The following is a 15,143-nucleotide window of genomic DNA, read 5'->3' on the forward strand; positions in this document are numbered from 1 at the left end:
TGTTGCCCTTTTCATTACCCCCAACCCCCCTGTTGGGGGGCTAATGTGTATTTGCAACCTGGATAACATAGGTCAGAGTGCTTGTGGGGCGATGCCCCTTCCAGTGAGGGAGAGTTTCTGTCCCTTAACCATTTCCACCTGGACGGGGTCCATGTTAAGGGAAAAGAGGGGGGGGACTAGCAGGTTCAACGTTCCTCCAATGTAACAGGCTTAACTATTGAATGCGAGCCTTGCCCGGCCGCCCACTCGCTTGCTCCAGTATTGGAGATGCTGTACACCATCAGCAGCTCAGTAAAAGGCTGACACTTCAATCACTGAGTGCAAATCAATCACAGCGCACATGCCGGCCGGGCTACTGCCTGCGGCAAGGAACTGAATGGAACCTTAAACACCTCGGACTCTTATCAAACTACGTACATGTAACACGGACAATATTTCAAATTCCAATAGAACGGCTTGAAGGAGAGAGTAACTAACTGCATTACATCATCGAGTGCTTGAAATGATTCTGAGTATCATCAGCACAAAGAATACACAACAGGCTAAACCTGTGCATGGAATCCGTGAGTCAGTGCACCTGCCTCACGCTCTTTATGCATCTATCTATGTGTGTATGTGTGTGTCTGTGTCTATACACACACTTTTGTATTTCTCTGAGGGTCTCTGTCTCTCGGTGTGTATAACTGTGTGTCTGTGTGCATCACTCCTTTCATCTCTTTCTATATCATTATGTGTCTCTCTCTCGCTGTATTATTCGCTCTATGTGTGTGTATCATTGTGCGTGTCTCTCTATGTGCATCTCTGTCTCTTTTGCTCCCTCTCCCTCCGTCATTATGTCTCCCATGGTCTGTCTGTGCATCTGTCTCTCTCCCTTCTCTGCCTCTGTGTATCTTTGTGCCTGTGGCTACCTCTGATTAATATTGTGTGTGTGTGTGTCTCTCTCTCTCTGCCTTTATATATATATCTTTGTGTCTCTCCCTTTATTTCTGATTATGCCATGTCTCTGTCAGTGTGTGTCTGTGCAGATGCGAGAATTGTTTGGATCTCCTGCACCACGCACTACAATATCTATCAGCTGACATCCTCTCATCAGCCCCTTCACCGATATTTCTTTACTGACATATCCCCTATTACTATTCATTCAGAAATGTGTATATATGTGTGTACCCTATACCTGTTCAAAGATACAATGCTAATCCCGTAGGATTACTTCAGGAATTTCAAAATCCTCCATCCTTTCCGTGTTGGAAAGCAAGAGGCAGACGGTGCAGAGAAGGAATTCAACACTTTACTATTACTACCTGAAAAATCTCATTCATAAAATAAAGTGGCAATGGGCAGGGTGGCGGCGTGGTGTACTCCGGCTCCGCATGCCCTGGGTGTGGGGACACACACACACAGACTGGGGCACAGTGTGTCTCTCCTCAATGCAGGCTGTCCTCCTTACCTGAACTTGCATGAAGGAGCCTCGATAGAAGCAGCAGGCCGCTGCGGAGATCGCGCTCCACAAACTGCACTTGTCAGTCATGTTCCCCTCCTTGGAAAGATGTCCTTTATCGAAAATGACTGTAATCCACAGTGTCTTAATAAGAGCTGGCGCGGGGTTCCTTCCACACGCTCACCTGGAATTACTGGCTGGCGGTAACAGCAATGAATGTGTTTAGATGTGCCCGCAGATGTAGAATGAGAGGGTCTGAAACAGTCCCAGAGCTGGGCACAAGAGCATCGCCAACTCCCTCCCACTCTGCTCTTCTCCTGACACTTTGTGGCTCAGCCAGGATTCGCCAATGACTGTCAGGTTCTGCCTGCGCTGCCTCCCAGCTCATGAAAATGCAAACAGGTCCGGCGGGAATTGATGGGGAACTAGCAATGGTGATGGTTTGGGGAGGGGGGGTTGGGGGGCGGCGGAGTGAATGAGACCACCTCGACCCTTCCTCTCCCCCCAACCCCCGCCCTCCTCTCCCTCTGTCCAAAAACACTTGCACAGAATTGCAAATCGACAGCTCCTGGTCACCTACTGCCACACTCCCAATCAATAGCTGACGCCCAGAGCCACTGTCTCTCTCCCTGGACCCTCTGCAATGAAACAAGCGGTTCTCACTTCGGTCGGGAAAGGGACAAATAAAAAGGAGGGGAAAAATAGGTTAAAAAAAAATGAAACAGCCGCCTTGTAGACGGGCAGCCGGCAGCCTGCGGTGCCCGCAGCCCCACACACTGCACTCGATTTTGTGCTTCAGCGAGCGAGCAGCCAGCCGTTCACACAGGCTTTTAATTATTGCAAGATAAAAAGCAGCCTGGCTCTGTGCAAACACACCAGGCTCCACCCCTGCTTCCTTACAATGCTGCTTTTCTGTTGTCACCTTTTACTGAGGAACCCAGTTTATCCCCCCTACCCCTGGAGGCACTGACTCAGCCCCGGGCTCCTGTCCCACGGATACCTGGCCCCAAACATGATTTCGCCCTTTCCCCCTTTCACATGCTGACAGTCCTGCCCAGTTCCATCCCATTCGATATCCGCACACATCCGGGATTACTGGGCAGAGCTGCAGAGGGGCAACTCTTGCTGATGTACTCCAACATTTAGCTCTGGAGCCGATTATAGCAACCCAACTACCACTATTTACAAAGAAAGGTTCTCACTAACAAATAAAGTGGGGGCGCGGGGGTTAGTCAGCAGTACTGGGTGAGTTATTTCTCAATAATATATACAGGGTGCTCTATTCTCTATAACATATAGGGTGTGCTATTTTCTTCTTCCTTCTTAGGCAGCCCTTCGGAGTCGAGGATGACTTGATTCCACACTAATATGAGTTCTCAGGTGCCTGATAAGTCCAATGCGGGATCTACAGTCTCTGTCACAGGTGGGGCAGACGGTGTTTGAAGGGACGGGTGGGTGGGGTACTTGAGTTGCTGTGCGCTCCTTCCGCTGTTTGCGCTTAGCTGCCGCGTGCTCCCAGCGAAAGGACTTGAGGTGTTTGGCACCTTCCCGGATGCTTCTCCTTCATGTTGAGCGGTCTTGGGCCAGGGATTCCCAGGTGTCAGTGGGGATGTTACACTTTTTCAAGGAGGCTTTGAGGGTGACCTTGGAGTGTTTCCTCTGCTCACCTGGGTCTCGCTTGCCGTGTCGGAGCTCTGAGTAGAGCGCTTGCTTTGGGAGTCTAGTATCGGGCATGCGGATGATGTGGCCCATTCAACGGAGCTGGTCGAGTGTGGTCAGTGCTTCGATGTTGGGGATGTTGGCCTGAGCAAAAACACTGACATTGGTGTGCCTATTCTGCCAATGGATTTGCAGGATCTTGTGGAGGCAGCATTGGTGCTGTGAGGTGCCTGCTAAGCGTAGTCCATGTCTCTGAAGAATATGAGGGTAGGTATCACCACTGCTCTGTAGACCATGAGCTGGTTTTCAAACACTCTCTTCCTCAGGTGACCGAAGGCTGCATTTTCACACTGGAGGTGGTGTTGGGCTTCGTCATTGACGTCTGCCCTTGTTTACAATAGGCTCCCGAGGTATGGAAAATGGTCCATGTTGTCCAAGGCCTCATTGTGGATTTTGATAACCCGGCGGCAGTACTGTGCAGCAGGGGCAGGTTGGTAGAGAACCTTTGTCTTACAGATGTTTAGTGTAAGGTCAAGGCTTCGGTGAAGGTGTTGATGATGGTTTGGAGTTTGTCTCTGAGTGTCCGCAAATGTAAGCATCGTCTGCATACTGTAATTTAATGACAGAGGATGGGATGACCTTGGATCTGGACTGGAGGCGACAGAGGTTGAACAGTTTCCCGTTTGTTCTGTAGATTAGTTCCACTCCAGTGGGGAGCTTATTGAGGGTGAGATGGAACATTGCAGCAAGGAAGATCGAGAGGAGCGTTGGTGCGATGACACAGCCTTGCTTGACCCCCGGTCTGCACGTGTATTGGGTCTGCGGTGGATCCGTTGGTCAGGATCGTGGCTTGCATGTCATCATGAAGCAGGTGGAGGATGGTGGTAAACTTTTGAGGGAAATCGAATTTAAGGAGGACACTCCATAATCCCTCATGGTTGACAGTGTCGAAGGCCTTTGTGAGGTCAAAGAAGGCCATGTACAGAGGTTGATGCTGCTCCTTGCATATTTCTTGAATTTGACGCGCAGTGAGGATCTATAATATATATTCTATAATATATTCAGGGTGTGCTATTCTCTATAATATATACAAGGTGTGGTATTCTCTATAGTATATACAGGGTGTGGTATTCTCTATAATATATACAGGGTGCACTATTCTCTATAATATATACAGGGTGCGCTATTTTCTATAATATATACAGGGTGCACTATTCTCTATAATATATACAGGGTGCGCTATTCTCTATAATATACAGGTTGCGCTAATCTCTATTATATTTATAGGGTGCACTATTCCTTTATAATATAGGCACAGTACTATTCCTTTCAGGATATTCAGAATAGTGCTATTTTTCTGTAATACTTACACTGTGGTTGCTCTATGCTTCTATAATATGTACAGGCTAATCTATTCTGTAATACATGCAGGGTGTTCTATTGCTCTTTAATTTATATGCATTCCTCATATATACAAGACTGTTGCTCTATTCCTTTATAATACATACAGAGTGCAATAATCCTCTATAATATATACGGATAGTCTATTCCTCTGTAATACACAGAGTGTGGCACTATTGCTCGATAGAAAGAAAGAAAAAAGTGTTATTCTGTAGTTGCACTCTGTCTCACTGTCAGAAATTCTGTGTTCAAGCCCCACTCCAGGACTTGAGCATATAATCTAGCTTAACATTTCAGTGCAGTACTGAAGGAAAGAAGGAGTGTCAGCCCAGAATTATGTGCTCTACTTCCTGGAGTGGGATTTGAACCCACAACTTTCTTAGAGGCAAGTGGGCTACCCACTGAGCCACAGCTGACACTGTGCTACATTGCTGGAAGTGCTGATTTTTAGATGAGGCCCAGTCTGCCTGTTCAGGTGGATGTTAAAGATGCCATGGTAGTTTGAAAGAAGAACAGAGGGCATTTATCCCTCAACCAACACCATCAAAAACAGGTTATTTAGTCATGTATCTCATCAATAATAAGACAAAAGCAAAATACTGTGGTTTCTGGAAATCTGAAATAAAAACAGAAAATGCTGGAAATACACAGCAGATCAGGCAGCATCTGTGCAGAGAGAATCTAAGTTAATGTTTCAGGTCGATAACGTTTCATCAGAACTGGAAAAGTCAGAGATGTAACAGGTTTTAAGCAAGTGCAGAGGCAGGGAATAGGGGTAGGGGAGGAAAAAACAAAAGGGACGGTCTGTGATAGGGTGGAAGGCAGGAGAGATTAAATGACAAAAGGGATGATGGTGCACGGCAAAAGGAGATGGTAACGGGACAAGTAAAGAAACAAAAGATGGGTCTAGAGGAGGTGTAAATTGGATTGGCTGAATCATTACCAACTGCTGCTGTCTGAAAAAATGGGAGCAGTGGTTATGGTCTGAAATTGTTGAACTCGATGTTGAGTCCAGAAGGCTGTCAGGTGTCTAATTGAAAGATGAAGTGCTGTTCCTTGAGCTTCCGTTGAGCTTCATTGGAACAGTGTAAGAGGCCGAAGAGAGAGAGGTCAGAGTGGGAATGGGACAGAGAATTAAAATTACAGGTGGCCGGAAGTTCAGGGTCACGCTTGTGGATTGAACGGAGGTGATCCACAAAGCAGTCACCCAATCGCGTTTGGTCTCACCAATGTAGAGGACATCACATCATGAGCAGCGAATACAGTATACTAAATTGAAAGTACAAGTAAATTGCTGTTTCACCTGGAAGGAGTGGTTGGGCCCTGGATGGTGGGAAGGGAGGAGGTAAAAGGGAAGATGTTGCATCTCCTGCGCTTACACGGGAAGGTGCCGTGGGAAGGGGAGGGCGTGTTGGAGGGTGGGATTGAGGAATGGACCAGGGTGTCATGGAGGTAGCGGTCCCTTCGGAATGCCGAGGGGGAGGGAAGATGTGATTGGTGGTAGGATCACACTGGAAGCAGCGGAAATGGCGGAGAATGATCCTTTGAATGGTGGAGGCTGGTGGGATGTTTGCTATTGTCCCTATACTATATACTATTTCCTTGTAAAATACCATAACATTACATCCAATAGCACTTCAGTTAAGGTCAAATAATTCAGAGGAAGGCAGGACCCTGCCAATCACAGTTGCCCCCAATTGCCCCAGGCAATTCCTGTGCGTATAACTGTTTATATTATTGATAATAGTAGATTGCTGTTGGTGAGTTCAAGCCTGTTTAATATGACTCCAATGTTAACAGGTCTGTTTTTTGTTGTGATCTGAAGCCCTCAATTAGGTTGTGGTATTATAACCACAGGTTTCCCCTTATTCTACACAGCTTGTGTTTGACTAAAGGCAGACAGCAGACATTTCAAAATGTGTTCTTTGTATGTAAAATAGGAAGTTTGTTATACTGATGCTGGTCCTTTAATTCATATTGCCAACAATAATGTTGCTTCCCTTATTTCATTTGAGCTGTTCCACGGGATGATGTCAAAATGAAGACAGTGGCGGCAGCTGGGCTGTTTCAACCCATGACATCATTAGTGGAACAGTCCATTGAGAATAAGATGATACATATTTAGCAATTCAAGACCTTTTAAAGGGACAGTTACTTGAAGGATTTTTGGCAAACCTTTTTCTGTTTCTGAGGGACAAGAGACCCGTGTCATTTTCTCAACAATCACATCGATCCCAAGGAAGATAATGATGTATTTGGTCCTTATTCACATCACTGCATATTGTGTTTGGTAAGAAAGGAAATATTTTCAACTGGACAAATATTTATCTCTCTCTATTTCGTGTTCTCTGTCTTTCCACCAACTTTCTCCTGAACGTGTCGACTCCTTGCACTGGGCAGCAGCTGGCCCTTGGGAGCAATATACACATATATCTTCTGTATATATGTTGTAGGGTCTGGTAGCCTAGTGGGTTATGGTACAGGACTTACAGCCTGAAGCTCATTAGTTCAAATCCTACCCGAGCAAGTTGTGGGCTAGTGCCAGAAAATGACATGGAAACTACTGAGTTACTGTAAAAACTCAACTGATTCACCAAGATCCTTCAGGGGAATTGCAATAAATAGTGCTGTGCCTGTGTTCCCCATGTCCCAAGAACAAATAAAGGCACTAGGCATCCACAATGTATTATGGAGTAGGGATTACTTACCAACAGGCAAGCCCCGATTTTAACCTAACCCCCTTAGTGAGAATACAGCGGCTTTGGGTCGGATGCCCAAGTTACACCCCCGATTTTTATACTCTATATATATTTTGTTCTGTCTCTTTTCCACCAATTTTCGCCGGAAAGTGCATCGTAAAATCAGGCGGGGTGTAAACCAGGTGCTTGACCCAAACCCAACTGGTTGTCGGCGGGTGGCTTTGGTTAAAATTGGGGCTGTGGCCAATGTTCACTGTAATTTTTTTTTGTGCGTGGTCCCTTTAACCGGCTGTGCGGCACATTCAAATTTCCGCGCATGTGCGGTTTCTTCCAGACCTCCAGACCGCTGTGCAGCCGTGCAGCTTAGCGGGAACATTGTCTGTGAGGCATAGCGGGACCACAAGCTCCTTTTATCCAGCTCACAAAGCCCTTGCTGGTACTTTTCATCTTTGTAAGTAGCAACCTGCATTTTCAACATAATAAAATGTCCCAAATTCAACACCGATCCACAAAAGGAGATGTTAGGACAGGTGACCAAAAGCTTGGTCAAAGAGGTAGGTTTTAGGGAGCGTCTTAAAGGAGGAGAGAGTGGTAGCAAGGTGGAGAGGTTTAGGGAGGGAGTTCCAGAGCTTAGGGCCCAGGCAGCTGACGGCACGGTCACCGATGATGAAGCAATTAAAGTTTGAGATGTGCAAGAGGCCAGAATTGGAGGAGCACAGACATCTCGGGGAGTTGTGGAGCTGGAGGAGGCTACAGAGATAGGGAGGGGCGAGGCCATGGAGGCATTTGAAAACAAAAGCGATAAACGCGAAACCTGCCGATTTGAACATTGCTCAGCTTCAGCCCCTTAAACCCTCTGAGCCTGACAGAAAGCTGCTCCTTTTCGGAGGAGTTCGATCATTCAGGGAGCTGCTTTTTGCACCAATCAGGAATCAATCTTTACCAGCCCTTCAGTTCCAGGAAATTAGAAGAGCAGAGGCCGAATGGAAGAAAAGTTCTGATACTCTGGCAGAAATACTTGTAACAAAGCAAGTACCAATCCATCACTGTCATTGCTGATAGGGGAGGGAGGATAGAACCTACCCTGGTACTTTGGAACACAGCCCTGCCCATGAACTTGTGATTGGCTGCAGATCTTAACAACAGTCACTCTCGGACAGTATTAGGGGTCAGGGGTTATCTGAGCCAATGACAGTGAAATCTACAAACTACAGAATATCTTTTTCCATTACTCATTCTTGGGACGTGGCTGGCAAGGCTGGCATTTATTGCCCATCCCTAGTTGCCCTGAGAAAGTGATGCAGCAGCTTGATATGACCGAGTGGCTTACTAGGCCACCACAGAGGGCATTTAAGAGTCAACCATGTCGGTGTGGGACTGGAGTCACTTATAGGTCAGGCCGGTTAAGGATGATCGGTTTCCTTCCCTAAAGGATGGAAAGCTGCTATAAAAGAACATGACAAAAGGGTAACAATCCCTGAGCCATTCTTAGCCAGCTCCTCCGTTATTGTTGCTGGTTCTCAAACCTCAGGGAGGAATGTTTGATGTATTTTGTGCGTAGGAGTCTCACTTTTTATTTGTGTATCAGGGCTTTCTTTTCTGCGTGATCTTTTCCTCAGCACTTTCCAGGAGGGAGTCCCAGGAGAGGGAACTCTGACATTTCTATTTGCTTAGCACAGGAGCATTCACACCAATTGTAAAGCCCATAACAAGAGTTGGCAACACTGGTTGGACGTATTCCTGGAGCTCTCATCACATGACCTCCAACCACCCTGTCAAACTGCCTCCAATATTTTTAAAGCTAATAAAGGAGTTTTCAAATAAATACTTGGATTTATATAGCACCTTTTACTAACCACCAGACATCTCAAAGCCCATAACATACTTTTGGAGTGTAGTCACTGTTGTACACAGCAGCCAATTTGCACACAGCAAGCTCCCACAAAGCAATGTGATAATGACCAGATAATCTGCTTTTTGTTAAGTTGATTGAGGGATAAATGTTGGCCAGGACACCAGGGATAATTCTCCTGCTGTTCTTCAAAATAGTGCCTTGGGATCTTTTACGTCTACTTGAGAGAACAGACAGAGCCTCAATTTAACGTCACATCTGAAAGACAGCACCGCCAACAGTGCAGTGCTCCCTCAGCACCACAATGGAGTGTCAGCGTAGATTTTTTCATCCTCAAGTCCCTGGAGTGGGACCTGAACCCACAACCTTCTAACTCAAAGGCAAGTGTGCTACCCACTGAGCCATGGTTGACACAATGAACAAAGACACACAATTATAAAAAGAGTGGCCCTATGATTTTTCTCCCAAACTGCTCACAGCAGTGACCAGGAGATGAATCCTTCACTCCTGGAGACTCCAGGCCAATTCTGGAGGGTTGGTGATCCTACCCGTACTGTCGTTCCCAGCAGAGATCAGCTCACTCAACACATTCTGGGGATTAAACCTGGGGGGCTGCTGCTCTGTATGGGCCCGATAGTCACTTCTTAACCAGCTAAGCCTGCGGGCGAAAGCTAAGTGATTCATTACTTGGCAGAATTTAGAAAGTCAGTCTGTTAGGCTAGGGGCTGGCGTTAACTGTTGAACATATTGAATCGATTTGAAAGACATTAACCATTTCACGGTTTGAAGCTCAACAGCCCCTCGGTGGGATAAACCCATACATCAGTGTCCAGTAATGAATAGTCAACAACATTTGGTGTTGTTTAACTTGTTGCCTGGTAGGACTGTGTTGCAGAATGGAATTCAGTGATCATTTCATTATTCTATTCTTTATAACTAGAACACACCCGTCCTCTAAAACTCAAAGGGAAATTGATCATGTTGAACATGCCAGCAGAAAACCAACAAATGAAGAAAAAATGACTTGGATTTATATAGCGCCTTTCACGACCACCTGACGTCTCACAGCGCTTGACAGCCAATTAAGTACTTTTGGAATGTAGTCACTGTTGTAATGTGGGAGCGCGCAGCTAATTTGCGCACAGCAAGCTCCCACAAACAGCCATGTGATAAGGACCAGATAATCTGTTTTTGATTGAGGGATAAATATGGACGTGCTTATTTGTACTGCAAAACTGGCCGCCATGCTCCACCCTTTGTCTATGATTGGTCCCCTTGGAGGATAAGCCACATTCTGAAGTTTCACTGGAATATGTAACTGGAACTGCCCATCCCAAGGCCTCACTGACTTTGCAAATTGTAACTCAATTCATTTTGACTTCCTGAAGCAACAGAGGACAGAGCTCCCCAGAAGACAGCAAGGGCCAGCCAAAGTGCCTTACCCCAGTCCAAGTGCATCCTTCCCCCATCGCAGTCCCTCTCTCTCTCCCCCAGCCTCTCTCTCTCTCTCCCCCCAGCCTCTCTCTCTCACCCCTCAGCCTCTCTCTCTCACCCCTCAGCCTCTCTCTCTCCCCCCCAGTCTCTCTCTCCTGCCCCCCCCCCCCAGCCTCTCTCTCCCCCCCAGTCTCTCTCTCCCTCCCTCCCTCTTGGACCCCGCCACTTCTCTGCTTGCCGCTGCCGCTCTCGGCTCCAGGCACGCCGGGGGGGGGGGGGGGGGGCGGGGGGGAGAGATGAGAGAGTCGGAGCCTCAGGTCTTGCTTCTTGGTACCATGTGGAGGAAATTATTCGGGCCAGGAAGGGGGGCGGAGCTTGTCGCATGTCTGTCAAGAAAAGTGCAGTATAAATAATTACATCGGATAAATATTGGCCAGGACACTGGGAATAACTCCCCTGCTCCTCTTCAAAATCGCACCATGGGATCTTCCACATCCACCTGAGAGAGCAGGCGGGACCCTCAGTTTAACATCTCATCCGAAAGATGGCAGCTCCAACAGTGCAGCACTCCCTCAGCACTGCACTGGAGGGTCAGCCTAGATTTATGTGCTCAAGTTCCTGGAGTGGGACCTGAACCCACAACCTTCTGACTCAGAGGTGAGAGTGCTGCCCACTGAGCCACAGCTGCCACAAAGAGCATACTGAAGTGCAATGAGTGGGGGGTGGGGCAGGAGGAAAGGGGATGAAAGAAAGATTTGTTTTTAAAGTGTGGATAAATGTTTTTAATGTAGATTTATACAATTTTCCGAAGCAATATTTTTTTCTCCTTGCCTGTTCCACACGCTAAGTGTCTTTTTGTCAAAGTACCGGGTCAGGCTAAGAATAGGCAGTTAAACCAGTGCCCAGACCTCGGGCAATGCTGCCATGTCACCTGTCACTAGAGGTGTGCGAGGAACCCGAGGTGAAACCCTGATATTATATTCACCTTTCTGTGCAGGAGCAGCTGACCTTGGCTCAGTGTCTCCCTGAGGACATTATTCTCCAGATCCACAAACACTCTGCTAAACACACGATTAAAAACATGAGGCTGAATATTGCCTGCGGCTCTCTCTTGTGACAGCAGCATTTGATATAAAGGCAAAGACAATTCAATACTGTGATGAGTTAACTTATCGAGGCTGGGTCTACAGTCGGAGTGCTGCAACTAGACTGGCATTCCCTGGATTAGGAAGGGGATAATCAGTGAAGGTTTCTGCCATTGATCATTATCCAGTGATCCCTGCCATGCATATGTGATGAATTTGAGCACATAATCTAGGCTGACACACCAGTGCAGCACTAAGGGAGTGCTACACTGTCAGGGGTGTCGTCTTTCGGATGAGAAGTTAAACCGAGGCTCTCTCAGGCGGACATAAAAGATCCCACAGTCACTATTTCAAAGAAGAGTAGGGCAGTTCTTCCCAGTGTCCCGGTCAATATTTATTCCTCGACCAACATCACTAAAACAGATTATCTGGTCATTATCACATTGCTGTTTATGGGAGCTTGCTGTGTGCAAATTAGCTGCTGTGTTTCCTACATTACAACAGTGACTACACTTCAAAAAGTATTTCGTTGGCTGACTTTCTTCTTTCCTTTTATTGGGTGAGAACAAGTTTGGCTGTGAAGACTTTCCCATGAAGGATAGCCGAGTGGTGAGGTACCAAAGAGCGGACAGGGCTCCAAAACAAGTCCGCTGCTTTAAGAAGAGGGAAGATAAAGATTGTTTAGATGCAAGGAAAGAAAACAACTTGCATTTATATAGCGCCTTTCGTGACCTCAGGACATCCCACAGCCCTTTGCAGCCTTCTTTTGAAGGGAAGTCACTGCTGTAATGGTAGGAAATGCGGCAGCCAAATTTGCGCACAGCAAGCTCCCACACTAGCAATGAGGTAATATCCATTTAATCTGTTTTTAGTGATGTTGGTTGAGGGATAAACACTTATGGACAGTTTATTCTTCTAATAGTGCTGCGGGATCTTTTAGGCCAACCTTGGTTTAACGTCTCATTCAAACGACGGCACCTCCGACAGTGCAGCACTCCCTCGGCACTGCGCTGTAGTATTTGCAGGAAAAGGGTACTGAGGTTGAATGATCAGCTACGATCTTATTGAATGGCAGAGCAGGCTTGAAGGAGCCAAATGGCCTGCTCCTACACCTAATTTCTATGTTTCCGTGCTTAAGTCCCTGGAGTGGGACTTGAACCCACAGCCTTCTGACCCAGCGGCAAGAGTGCCGCCCACTGAGCCAAGACTGACACGAGGCCAATGCAAGAGTAGGTTGAGGCGGGTGAAAGGGTAAACTGTTCCCAGTAGCACTGCTGTACGAGCGATGCACCAGCAAATGTGTCAAGGTTAGCAAAAAAACAAAAATTCTCTTTTTCTTCTATTCAGTTTATTCAGCAAGTTCTCTCCACACGGAACCAAAAAGCCTGGTGTAGCCGAGACAAAAAAAAAAGCATGCCTTGTATTCAATTGGATGACAGAGGTCCGTATTTGATAGTACTGTATTAGAAAATAGATGAGCGGATTGTTCAGAGTCGAAAGGGATTTAAATAATTGAATTCAAATACAAGCTATGTGCAGAGTAGGATAAAGGAGCATGTCATGTGCCCCCCCGCCCCCATGCATTCACTCTCCCTGCAGTCCTGATTCATTTTCATGTTGAGTCCCTAATCTCCGCAATTAAAGTCATATTGAACTCCAATTGGGGCCCTATTCAAGACGCCATGTTCAATTTAGGAGCACTGCAGCTAAGCTGCTGCAACCTCGGACTTCAGGTACAATAGAAATAATAGGGTTATAATAAGGTCTGTCTGTCATGGCCCCAGCTGATGGAGATATCACACCGCTGAGGGGAGACACTTCCTTTTTCTAATTTTTGATGTAATGGTCACAGATGAGCGATGAAAATATATAAAAGGTCAAAAGCCCAAGAGGATCATTTTCTCTAGGCGCTCGGGTGTATTTTTGATTCCTGCTCTCCTCCTCCTCAGAATTGTACGTTTTTATTTTAAAAGGTGCCCTCCCCATTCCCCGTGACTGACTGGAGCACTCGTTCCCTTACAACAGACGGGGGGGGGGGGGTTATTTGGGCAACAATCATAAAGTGGCACATTTGATGTTTTGCCAATTATTTTTTTTTCCCTATGAAGATAAGAAATAGGAGCAGGAGTAGGCCATTCGGTCCCTCGAGCCTGCTCCACCATTCAATGAGATCATGGCTGATATTCTACCTCAACTCCACTTTCCCGCCTGATCCCCATATCCCTTGATTCCCTTAATAGCCAAAAATCTCTACCAATCTTAGTCTTGAATATACTCAATGACTGAGCTTCCACAGCCCTCTGGGGTAGAGAGCTCCAAAGGTTCACCACCTTCTGAGTGAAGAAGTTTCACCTCATCTCAGTCCTAAATGGTCAACCCCTTAACCTATGACCCCTAGTTTTAAACTCTGCAGCCAGGGGAAATAGCCTCTCAGCAGCTACCCTTAAGAGTTTTATACATTTATATTAAACCCAAGAGTTCTCTGGATTGAATTCCATTTGCCACTGTTCTGCCCACCTGACCAGTTCATTGATATCTTCCTGCAGTCTGCAGCTTTCTTCTTCATTATCAGCCACACAGCCAATTTTAGTGTCATCTGCAAACTTCCTTATCATACCCCCTACATTCAAGTCTAAATCATTGCTATATACCACAAAAAGCAAGGGCCCTAGTACTGAACCCTGTGGAATACCACTGGAAACAACCTTCCAGTCACAAAAAGACCCATTGACCATTAATAATGGGAAATGTGGAAATGGCTGAGACCTTAAACAATTATTTTGCTTCGGTATTCACAGTGGAAGACACAAAAACCATGCCAAAAATTGCTGGTCATGGGAATGTGGGAAGGGAGGACCTTGAGACAATCACTATCACTAGGGGGGTAGTGCTGGACAGGTTAATGGATCTCAAGGTAGATAAGTCCCCTGGTCCTGATGAAATGCATCCCAGGGTATTAAAAGAGATGGCGGAAGTTATAGCAGATGCATCCATTATAATCTACCAAAGTTCTCTGGGGAGGTACCATTGGATTGGAAAGCAGCTAATGTAACGCCTCTGTTTAAAAAAGGGGGCAGACAAAAGGCAGGTAACTATAGGCCAGTTAGTTTAACATCTGGAGTGGGGAAAATGCTTGAAGCTATCATTAAGGAAGAAATAGCAGGACATCTAGATAGGAATTGTGCAATCAAGCAGACGCAGCATGGATTCATGAAGGGGAAATCATGTTTAACTAATTTATTGGAATTCTTTGAGGATATAACGAGCATGGTGGATAGAGGTGTACCGATGGATGTGGTGTATTTAGATTTCCAAAAGGCATTCGATAAGGTGCCACACAAAAGGTTACTGCAGAAGATAAAGGTATGCGGAGTCAGAGGAAATGTATTAGCATGGATCGAGAATTGGCTGGCTAACAGAAAGCAGAGTCGGGATAAATGGGTCCTTTTCGGGTTGGAAATCGGTGGTTAGTGGTGTGCCACAGGGATCGGTGCTGGGACCACAACTGTTTACAATATACATAGATGACCTGGAAGAGGGGACAGAGTGTAGTGTAACAAAATTTGCAGATGACA

At 46.4% G+C, this 15,143-nt stretch overlaps 1 protein-coding gene across 6 annotated transcripts in view; it reads right to left on the minus strand.

Annotated features, from left to right (window-relative positions):
• Positions 1 to 15,143, minus strand: part of LOC139233181 (SH2 domain-containing protein 3C-like) — a 186,507-nt gene that overhangs the window by 50,974 nt on the left and 120,390 nt on the right. Inside the window, exon 1 of one of the 6 annotated variants that reach the window (XM_070863806.1) lies at positions 1,448 to 1,939. The exons of the other annotated variants lie outside the window; for them this stretch is intronic. Coding sequence (XP_070719907.1) covers positions 1,448 to 1,528 — 81 coding nt within the window. The 5' untranslated portion in view covers positions 1,529 to 1,939. Of the gene's footprint in view, positions 1 to 1,447; positions 1,940 to 15,143 lie in introns of those variants that run through there. 6 annotated transcript variants of the gene reach the window in all.

This window comes from Pristiophorus japonicus, chromosome 20 (genome assembly GCF_044704955.1).
Source record: "Pristiophorus japonicus isolate sPriJap1 chromosome 20, sPriJap1.hap1, whole genome shotgun sequence".
In the NCBI taxonomy this organism is placed as follows: domain Eukaryota; kingdom Metazoa; phylum Chordata; class Chondrichthyes; family Pristiophoridae; genus Pristiophorus; species Pristiophorus japonicus.